This window comes from Pan paniscus, chromosome 1 (assembly GCF_029289425.2).
Source record: "Pan paniscus chromosome 1, NHGRI_mPanPan1-v2.0_pri, whole genome shotgun sequence".
Classification (NCBI taxonomy): Eukaryota; Metazoa; Chordata; class Mammalia; order Primates; family Hominidae; genus Pan; species Pan paniscus.
The window spans coordinates 51,107,844-51,119,923 of NC_073249.2; the positions used below are offsets into that span (position 1 = coordinate 51,107,844).

The window sequence follows — 12,080 nt, forward strand, 5'->3', positions numbered from 1 at the left end:
TTATTTTAATAAATAAAAATTTACAAACTACTATTGTATTTTTAAATGGTCAGGTGAAGTCTTCTTCCAAGAGACAGCTTAATCACCATATTATCTATTATTAAATGTACAATAAAAGGACTTTTCTATGGCAATAGTTAAACCAGATTTATCAGCATTTTTTTTTTAACTCAGTGTCTGCCTGAGGTCAAGTTAACAGAAGTATCCAACTGTCATATTAGAGGAAACCTTATACCTAATAGAGAGTTGCAGGCATCTGTTCAGGACCTGGTGATTTTTAAAATAGTTTTATTAAGAATGTAAGAGCTGGCATGTAATTGGTACACCTCTTATCTTTTAATCACACATACACAAAGTAACTGAATGAAATTATATTGTGTCTCTTACCTAAAGAATGTGCAGCTGTGGTTTTTGAGCTGAAAAACCGGCCAAGGCCAAGATCTCCAAGTTTTACCACCCCAGTGGCTGTAATGAACACATTAGCTGGTTTTATATCTGTGAATAAATGACGGGATCAGGTAAAAGATGATAGACATTTTAGAAATTTTAAAGGAATTAACAACTACTTTTCGTGACAGAATTTAAAATTTATTTTAATCATGAAAGTTTGATTTATCAACCAATTAGTTCATTTTGAATAATTCTGATATATCCTAATACCTAGGAGTTCTCGATTCTCTGCTAGACAGCTAATCATCAATGTAGCATGATGAACATGATTATTAATTTCTATTTCAAATGCATTTTGTTTTCCATTTTCAAAAAACCTGTGAAATTCAAAGCACAAAATACACGTGTCCTTTTGATATCAATTTTAAATAAAATATCTTACTAAAAATTAACTTACTGGTAGATTTGCATAAAATATAAAACCACGACAACACTATAAGGCACATATTTATTTACTTAGATGGCTTTAAAAATCTTAATTGCATAAATGAATTGTATTAAAATTTTTCACACTTCAGTATCAGCGGATCAATTACTTATTAATGTAATGTTAACACACTCTGCTCAACCACTTGAATGAAAAGAATGCTGAGCTAATACTGAATATTAAAAATCTAAGTGGTTATGATATACATTGTTTATTTGAAGAAACAAAAAACTCTTCCTTATATATATTTGATTGCTGTCTTATCTTTACCAACAGCATCTTACTGGTTAGTAAGATGCTCAAAAGAGTCAAGCAGAAGATTAATTTACATTCTTATTTAAAACCTAGTAGTGCTTTAAAGGTTTAACATTCTAGCATAATTATAATTTGAAAATAATTACCTGAAAAAGTATGGTATTATGTACTGACTTGAAGACATTTACTTTGAAGAACTTACATCATTTAAAACAAGATTAAAAGTACTTAATGATTTTATCTTACCTCTATGCATGACTCTTCGAGAATGCATGTGTTCCAATGCACTGCAAAGCTGAACAAAATACTTCCAAACAGTTCTTTCAGGAATTAGCCTCTTTTGCTTCTTAAAATGCTTTTTGAAAATTAAAAATAAGAACTATAAAAACTAAAATTTCTCAAGACTGGATTCTGGTAAGCAAAAATCCATAAGTCAGAAAAACAGCTAATTTTATCTACCATTATCAACTAAAAAGCATATGATCTTTATACTGAAATTATTCCAAGAATTTTATCTGACATAATGGCTTAAGTTTTTTTCCTATTATAACTAAGGTTAGCGGAAACTGTGTAACAGTACATTTTTGTGATGTCCCACTATTTCAAAAAATTAACATCTATATAAAACAATTTCTTGTCTTAAAAGGAAGATGTCAAATTTGATTTTAAGAAGAGCCAGAATAAAAAAGTCTAGATACCAGTAGGTAATTATGTTCATTAAAAGACAATTCTTCTCCTGGCAGAAGGTTTCACTACAGAATTCCTTTTAAATATTGAACCACCCTGGTGATTTGAAATATCATAATTTATTAAAAATTAAATAAATAAAAGGAATTTATGTAGAAAGTTTTCATGAATATTTCTACTGCACAATGCAAGTCAAACTTGTACTTTGCTTTGAATGAATGAAACTAAACTCCATGGAAGAAAAACCTTACAGGAATGCCCAGGCATAAAGCTGACAGCACCAATAGGCTACTTAGGAGAGGGGTCCTGGCACATAAGAGGGCAAATACTACAATAATTGTAAAACCAGAGGTACTTATTTATGCTCATTTTTTCTACAATAAATCTGCTAGAAGACTATACTAATAATATACTACTTCAAGGACAAAGTTCTTAGCTTCATAAGACTTACAAAGATTCAACACATAAAAATTATTTTTCAAAAACAAAATGCAACTGGTTTCCCATTTAACAATATCTATAAATGACCAACATGAATATTGCATTGTAATAGGTTTCCATAAAATTTTCTAATAATTTTAACTGTTTTAAAATATATATAGGTATTAAAATTTAAATACGTACTTTAATGCAATTTATCCAAAGACATTTTGAGAAGTCCAACTAAATTGATTTTTTATTATTGAATATGGAGGAACTATACTTGAGAAAATTCTAAAACAGCTACCTTTCAGTTTTTATACCTGTGACCAGCTGAGGGCAGGCTGAATGGAAAAACAGTACAAGGAAATCTGCTGATATCCTTACTTCATACTTAGCAAAAAATTATATCTACTGTCTCATATGTACTCAAGGTATGTACCAAAGGATAAATCTTTAAGGAAAAGCTAATAATCTTAGTTTAATCTTTCTTATAACACATATTACAGAAATAAATTTATTAGCAATTTCAATAGTTATCATATCAGTAACATTACATCCCAAAGAATAAATAACAATTAGATGACCAGGTAATTAAAAAGCAAATCAGGGTCTTACTAAAATGTTAGAAACCTCCCATATCATGTTTCAATACTAAGTCTTTTTAATTGCAGACTGTGTCAACATCAGTTTTCATTCAAAGGGGGCAATGCTACACAATCAGTTCTTTACACATAATTTTCTTTCAGACTTGGAATGAGTCCAAATAAACCCTGTATATGTGCTCTCCCTGATGCTGGATTAGCATATCAGAGGACTGTTTGATGTCAACAGGAAGATGGGGACCAGGTTTCTTTTCATTCAAAAATAAATATACCATATCATGTGTGTATCAGACCATGAAAACAAATTTTTATGCTTTAATACGGATTTTGAAATCATCATAATTATAATGTAGTTGGCAGTTTACTTTTTAAATACCATTATAAAAAAGAAATCAAATCTAAAAGAAAAGGCATAATTTAAAAATTGCCCCCAAATTGCACAATAGGGAAGACGTTACTGGACCAAGATAATCTGATTATTTTCATGTTTTTGTATTCTTTGAGACTGTAACTTACAAGTTAAACCTGATGACAAGAAGCTGAATTCAATATACTACTACTCAGAATGACCTGGTCTAAGAGTTAAGTATCCAAATTAGTTATAGGCCTTTAAAGAATGACATGAATTTGACTTTTTCACAAAATAAAGGCAGTTTCATTATGCCATTAGTATCTCTCATTATTTTTAATGTGTGTGTTTAAACATATGTGGTTTTTAAACCACTCCTTAAGTATAGGGTTTTTTGGGTTTGTTTTTTTTTTTTGTTTTTTGAGAAAACCAACACTTAAAATGAGAAAAGCCTGTCTGTTCTGATGGTGGCACTGTTGGCTATCTCTTAAAAGAGGATGAACAGCAAAAAGGCAATGAAAATTTGAATTCTTTTTACTATGGGTAAAATGTATATTAGCACTACAAAGCAGGAACTTCCATAAAGCCAAAGAATTTTAAAAAAGAAAGAACAATCTTCTCTTAAAATTTATTCTAATAAACACATATCTTTTTAAAAGTTAATTATCTAGCCAAAGAGCATTATTGTTTGAAAATCCTGTTTCCCTTGAAAAAAGGCAGCCCTATATAAATGTTTAGCTGATTAAAAAAAAAAAAACTAATGCCAACATGTAAAAAGTAAAAATGTACATATATTTGTTATATAGTAAGTTTTTAATATAGCAATAAATAATGTAACCAATCCATCTAAAAGTTGGTATCAATATAAATATTTATAAGAAAATGAAAGAATATGTGACAGGGCGCTTTTACAATATTTATGCTATGAAATAGAATTGCAACTTTTTTATAGTTGAAAATAAAGTATCCGAAAATTTATGGGCAGGCAAAAATAAACACCCAGATATACCTGATAACTTGGACATAATTTTGTTTAGTCTTTTTTTTTTTTAAGTAGGCTAGTCTTTTCCCTATGCAAATCTTCAAATACTATTTACTTTAAAAGTAACTTTTCCACTTTTATCAAAATTATTCAAATAAATACTGGATATTATTCAAACAGAAAAATCAGATGTGACAAAAAGCTAATCAATTTACATATAAAAGTATGTATATACAAACATCAGATTATATTATTTCTGACTTATGTGTAAGAAGATTACCAGCATTTCACTTAGGTGAAATTCAGCATATCTGGTAAAACCCATCTGCGTCACCACCTAAGTGATTTATATTAATATAAAAAGGGCTATAGCTGATCCAAGCTGTCTCCTTTCAAAGATTTTGGGAAAATAGTCACATCTTAATAGACACACTCTTTTTAAAATTATTCATCTCCAAACATCCCACTACAAATTAAATGACCAAGACCAAATCCAATTATATAGTGGACAGTGAATATCTAAGTATCATTTTTGAACTCCATTGAGTAACTTGGTTGCTGCATTCTAGACATTACAACTCCAAGTAGAATATACACTACTTATTTCTGAGTTATATAATTCTAATATTCTTCCTCAAGAAATCTCAGGAAGAGCTTCAGTGATATTACCCAGCATAACCTCATCAACAGAGAAAGATAGAAAATGATCTTATTTTACAAAAAAATTACTATTCTCTGTGGCATATCAAAACATTTAAGCATAAAGTTTGACATGTTAATCTTTAAAAAAGAAAATTTCAGGCAAAATATCTGGAACTATCAGGGTCAGCTTCATGGGCAGGAAACCTGTGTTATGCAGGTCTGGCACTTGGTTTAAAGCTCTGTTACTGCCATCTTAAAAATTTTTAATTTTTAACAAATGGACTTGCAATTGTGTAGCCAACCCAGGGAATCATACACTAAGCATCCTTTAGAAATGTACTGCTGTGGTTAAAAAAATAAAAAACAAACAAACAAAAAAAATGCAATCCTGGTGTGCAAGGTGTTTTTGAAGAGGATTAGGAAAAATGTTAATTAAATGATGAGAAATAATGAAGTCATAAGAGAACTAGAATTACAGGCACCAGCTGCTCTCCATTTCTTCCACGTATCTAGTAAGAGGAAGTAAGTGATTTATGTTAAATATAAGGAAGCATTTCCTGCTTGGAGTGTTGTCAAATGTTTAAATGTGCCACTAACACAATCCATATCCATCTTATAATAATAGACCTGATTATAAGGTTTGACAGTAACTGGTTGTGTGACCTTGAAAAACCATTTAACCTTGATGGGTCTCAGCTTCCTCATTCTATTATAAACAGAGTTTGGAGACGATCTATGACGTCTCCACCACTTCTAAAATATAATCTGTGGGTCTACAGTCTTAGTTTCAAATAAAACAGAAATAATAAATGTCTGTTTGGCACATTTCATACTTAAAAATAATAGTTTCTTGGTATGCCTTATCCTTCATATATCCAATTAGTAAAAACAAAGCAACAACAAAAAAACCTCAGAGATCCCTATTGGTCCATTTAATACTATAAAAGGTCTTAACATGAGATGACAAGCAGTTAGAATTCTTTGTTATAAGTTTGTAATTAGGTCAAACATTTACCATCAGAGGGGATGTTAAGTTCTCAAACACAGCATTGTAATTATAATGCAATTTTATAAGACTATATTTTGTCGTGGTTATTTCAAAGAATTAAATTCACAGAGACTGGGTGATGAAAAAGATAGGATGCTTCTGGAAGTATAATGGACAGTTCTAAGTGTGATTTTTATCATTTATTAATCTTTCTATGGAAACATTTTTCTTTGGAAGGCATAATGAGGTATCAACAAACTAAACTTCACGAATATTTGCTATACACAATTGTGGGAAATTATATAAAATTAAAATTTTGGTATGTAACACTAATTTACAGTGCATAAGTATTTTCTCTTTTGGCACAATGAATACAATTCAGATATCTTAAGTTGCATTAGAAGGTGTAAAGTAGGATGGGCCTGACAGTCATGAGATCACTGAGAATACTTATCACTAGCATCTCATTTTATCTTCTTATCCAAGGTCTACTAGTCTTTGTCTTTTCCTGTAATGTTGGAAAATCTATTAAGAGTGCTAAGCTGTTTTTAGATTATAATAGAATATAAATATAATCAATTCATTCCCAAAAGTTAAAATGGTGCAAGTTATTAATGCAAGCCAAAAATACATTTCATCTTAGGGTAGAAAATGTGAAACAGAAAATATTTTTCATGAGCAATTACACCTTGAGGGAAAAAAACCTCTTAAATTATTTAGCAAACAAGAAAACTAAGTACCCATAAAGTCACAAAACTTCCCCAAAACAGTTGCCTCCTGAAAACTGGTACATCAATATCAAGGCAACTTATTTAGAATATTAAAAAACTAAAAGATCAACAATAAAAACACATGAATACATCAGAATTACTAAAAAGAATGGTCCCTGCATTGCTGCCATGTGAATAATTCTTAAGAGAAGTTTCCACATTACTAAAACTGATAAGAAAATACTTGGAAATACTTAAAATGTTTTCTCTATTGCATCAGAGTACTAGTGATAGATAAAGTGAGATTAAAAAGAACAGTCAGTCAGTCTTCGAGGAGAAATAGAAGGTCACAAAGATAAACAGAAATATTTCCCTCTTTAATAAATTTTCTTGCTATGTTATACTAGACAACGCTAAGAGAGTTGAAGAGATATTTTAATTTTCATAATGAACAAAGAAAACACAGCAGAACAGTAAAAGTATCTCAATTGAAATCTAAAGGAGAGAAATTAAGATGCTTAACATAATGGTGTCTGTATCCCTTATCTTTACTTAAGTGTCTACAGTTACCAAAATTACTGCTCACGATGGTATTACATGGTTTACAAAAGGGAGCTTTATATCATTATCATCTTCAAATGTAAGGAGCAATAAGCTCCTTCAAAATTATCTTCAATTTTTTCCAAGCAAACAGAGTTCAAAGTTCGTACATCACCTTTTATTTATGCTCACAGAATTAAATAATGGTCATTTCATGGTATAAAGTGTTCAATTTCCTAAAATCTCTAAGTTCTATACTGCTTCGACTTCAAACTACTTAAGTATCAAGGAAAACCCAAGTGATATTTTATCTGTAACATTGCTCTTAAAAAAATAATTCTATATAACACACCTACATATACATACCATATGTAGACATAAATTTATACAGATATAGACAAACAGATGTACATATGTTATGTATAGGTACCTAAGTAAATGTATCTATGTGTGTGTGTGTATATATATATATATGAAATATATTTTTTTAATTTATATATATATAAAATAATATTCAATCCTGGGTAGTTTTTTCAGATAGTGCTACTAACTTGCAACCTTAGGACTTCAGAATAATTCTAAAATGAAATATAAGACAGGTGACGATCTCATACAAAAGACTTAGTGGGAAACTGCATTTGGAATCACTGGCAGTTCTCATAATTGTCTGATATGGGCTATACACTTTGTCCAGATGCTGAAATGGAAAGTGTGGGTATCCTGGTAAACAATAAATCAGAGTTATCAAAGAGAGATGGGACTGCTGGGACACCTTTATTGCTTTAAGGATCCAAAGGCCAAGAGTGTAAAAGACATTTCAAAGTGATTTTATTTCCAATACAACCTCTACATTTGGATAAGGACAAATAAAAATGTGTCTGCAAATGTAAAAACAGCCAAACCAAGTATGTGAACAAGATTTTTAAGTTATAATATTTGAAGATAACAGTTATCTCCAAAACATGGTTGACATTCTAACTAATTTATTAACATCTGTCATAAGCAGAATTAAAAGATGTACCTCACTCCCCCCAAATTCTCAAGTCCTGTTGTATAATCCCATTCTCTTGAATGTGAGTAGGGCATGTGAATATTATGAATTACTCTCCCATTTCATATGATGTTATAAAGAAGAAGGGATTTTGCAGATGTAATGAAGGTCCCTAATCAGCTGACTTTGAGTTAATCAAGAAGGACATTAGCATGGGTAGTCGTGACCTAATTGGGTGAGCCATTCAAAAAAGTCAAGAGAGATCTGAATCCAGAGAAACTCTCCTGCTGGTCTTAAGGGAACACAATGGCAGGTTGTGGAGATGAATGGGGCAGAAAATGGCCAGCAGCCTCAAGAACCTAAGGATACCCCCAGTTGACAACCAGGAGGGAAGTAGGAACTTTAGCCATACAACTTCAAGGAACTGAATTCCCCCAAAAACCAGTGAACATGGAGAAAGACCCTGAACCTCAGTGAGCTCACAGCCCCAGATGGCACCTTGATTTCAATTTTCTAAGACCTTCAGCAGAGAACCCACTAATCCTGACCCACAGGAATCTAGAGTTAATAAATTTGTGTTGCTTAAAGCTGCTAAATTTGTAGTAATTTGCTATGCAGCAATAAAAAATTAATACAAAATACAGTTGTAAACACATGAAAAATCAGTATGTAAAATTAATCTTATGTATGTATAAAGAAAAAGAGTTTTAAGGCTCCTAGCAAATTTAGAAGGAATGACCTACAGGTGGTAACAAGGTAGAAAATACAAAGTCAGCAATCTAAGAAGATAGCCTATACCTAAATATCCTAGAAATAAGAAATGATGGTCTTATTTATTTATTTTGTGCAGTACCAAACTCCTGGCAGGAAACAGACATCCATTTAAATTATTTGTATTGCATATTTCACTAAAAAAATTGTAAGAATAATATTCATTTCCTCCTTAGCCACTGTGATATGGTACGACATTCTCTTGGCAGATAACAAACCTCTGAGTTTCTTCTCAAAATATTAGGTTACATTTTGTTTTATTGCTAGTCTAGCAAAACAATTTTTAAAAATATATAATATTAAATACATGCATTTATAGTTTCTTCTATTTGTCTCAAATTGACCTATATAACTCAAATAGGTAGTTATAAATACAGGCACTTACAAATTAATTCAATGAATGAAGTATATTTTGTGAAATGAACTATGAAAATTTAAAATATATTTTAGTAACATTTCTATTGACAAGTTGAAATTTTAAAATCCTCTTATTTATATATTTTTGAGATTAATTTCCTCTACACTGGGTCTTCATCACCAAATATGTTTCTTGACATTAGAATAGTGAAATAAACAGTATAATAAGACATACTACAAAATGGAGCATGTATGTGTCCAATTTAACTACAATAAAGAAAATATATGGCATACACAGCACAATTTAACTGAAATCTGTTTTGTAAGAGTCGATTTTCCTTTAAAATTCTGATTGCTGATAATGAAGAAATTATGATGAAAAATTCTAGATTTCCTTTTATCCTAAAACTCATTTGGGAAGTATTTCATCTGACCACAGCCTCAGGTATTCCTTTGTCACTAATTAGAGAAATACTGAATATTTCAACTATAAATTGCTTAATTATATTTGTCAGCCTGCTCTGAACCAATTAATTATTTACTTGTAAAAATCTTTGATGCAATGCTATCCAGAGGTTCATTTCTGGAATACAGACCAGAAGCTATATTTCCTCTTGTACCCCAATTAAGCTGAAGACTTGAGAGAATGAAATATATTGTTATGATGCACAATGATTTACAATATTACTCACTAAAAAGAAATGAATCATGTTCATTACAATTCAAGCATTCACTGCTGTCCTTTGTAAAGCTTTGAGGCATTGTTCTATTCCTTCACAAAAGAAGTTCGTATGTTTTTTTTCCTGATATAATCTATTTTATAAAGAACTGCTTACAGAACTAATAAGCATGTTCAGAAAACAATTTTAGAATTTCTTAACTACCCAACCCCACTCCCGTAAAAAAATACACTGAATATCACAGCAACTCTCTATGAAACGAGAGCATAAAGCAGCAGGAAATTGCTGTGACAGTTATACAACCACCCATGTTATCTACTGAGCCCTGGAACAGAGAAGTGTAATAGAAGTAAAACAACCAACTTCTATACATCTATTCACTACATATTTATTGAAGTTGGTGCTATGAGCTAGAAGCTGAAGATAGCCAGGCAAGCAAAGCCAGCATGGTCTCTGTGCTCAACAGAAATTTAAGTCTAATGGGAAATACAAACACCAATAAAATAATTACACACATGAATACGTGATTATATTACTAAGTGCTATGTAGGAAGGGTACTCTGGGAGCACTTATACCATAAAGTACTCTACGAGTCAAAGGAAAATGCTTGAGGAAGTGATACCTAAGTAAAGAACTGAAGTACAAGCAGAAATAAAGTCAGCCAAGAATGGAGAAGAAGAGCATCCCAGGTAAAATAAAATCACATTCAAGGAAATGAAAGGCCAATGAACCACAGCAAGAGCAGGAGTCAGATTCCATAGCAAATATATGCTGAGCACAAGCTCTGTGCTAGGCACTGCTCTAGGCACTTGGGATATGTGAATACACAAAACGGACTCTGGTCCTCTCTGAGGGAGCGTATCTTCTGTATCACACAAGGCTTGCTGAATCTCGCCAAACATTTTAGTCTTTACCCTTAAAGTGAAAACCTAGAAAGATGTGATTGAAAGGAAGTTTTTCTTTTTTCTTTGTTTCTCTCCCGTCTAACGTCTTAAAGACTGATGGAGAAACGGATTTAAGGAATGGGTGCTGGATGTTGGGAGACAAAAAGCTCTCGCTGTCTCCAAATAAGAGATGATAGGGAGAGAAATGGAAAGGGAGCTGGGTGGAGAAATTTGAAAGGCATTTAGAAGAAAAAATAAACAGAATCTGGTGAGATTGAAAAGAAGAGGTAAGGGAGAGTGAAATGTCAAAAAAAAGTCCTGGTTTCCAGAGTGCACCATGAGATAAACTGGTGCCAGGCCTCGAGTTAGGGAACATGGGAGGATGGGTAGTCTGTAAGGAATTTGTTTACAGACATATTGAGCCATATAGAGTCAGAATTTAAAGAGCGCTCCATGCTAAAGATAAAAAATTGGAAGTCAACAAGAGTATAGAGAGTAATTGAATCCGTAGATATGAATGAGATCAGCTATAACGTAAGAACATTAAAAAAAAAAAAAAGTCAAGGACTGAAACTTAAAATTCCATCATTAAAGGCCAGGAAGAAGAGAATGAGTCAGTTAAGAAAAATGATAGTCTCCAGAGAGGTAGGAAGAAAATCAAGACACTGTGGGACTCAATAAGCCGATGGAGGAGTGTTTTAGGAAGAGTATGAAAAGCAGAGCCAAATGCTGCTGAGAAATCAAGCAGAATGAAGACTGGACAAAGTCCTCTGGTTTCATGAGAGAGGTCATTGAAGAGCCATTACCTGTGGTAGGTTGGAAAGAGGGTCAGGAGTAAGTGTCTGACTGTGAAGGAAAAAAAAGAACTAGGGTAGTAATTGAAGGAAAAGGCAGGCAGAGGTGAGAGTGGTAGGACTTAAGAGGGTCTTCTGAGATCATCTTACTTAAAATAGCAACACACAGGCTGGACACAGTGGCTCACACCTGTAATCCCAGCACTTTGGGAGGCTGAGGCAGGTGGATCACCTGAGGTCAAAGTTCGAGATCACCCTGATCAATATGGGGAAATCCCATCTCTACTAAAAATACAAAAATTAGCCAGGTGTGGTGGTGCACACCAGTAGTCCTAGCTACTAGGGAGGCAGAGACAGGAGAATTGCTTGAACCTGGGAGGCAGAGGTTACAGTGAGCTGAGATCGCACCACTACATTCCACCCTGGGCGACAGAGTGAGATTCCATCTCAAAAAAATTAATTAAATAAATAAAATAAAATAAAATAGCAACACACCTCCTACAAACTCCTTATTTTTCTCAATTGATTTATCAACATCTGGCATATC

General features: G+C 32.2%; 1 protein-coding gene across 4 annotated transcripts in view; it reads right to left on the minus strand.

Annotated features, from left to right (window-relative positions):
* NEK7 (NIMA related kinase 7) overlaps positions 1-12,080 on the minus strand; it is a 165,356-nt gene that overhangs the window by 43,017 nt on the left and 110,259 nt on the right. For all 4 annotated transcript variants that reach the window (XM_003823069.4, XM_055110070.2, XM_063597983.1 and 1 more), the window contains 2 exons: positions 1,379-1,487; positions 388-495 (listed from right to left, as the gene is read on the minus strand). In XM_003823069.4, the coding sequence (XP_003823117.1) occupies positions 388-495; positions 1,379-1,487 (217 nt within the window). The remainder of the gene's footprint in view (positions 1-387; positions 496-1,378; positions 1,488-12,080) is intronic.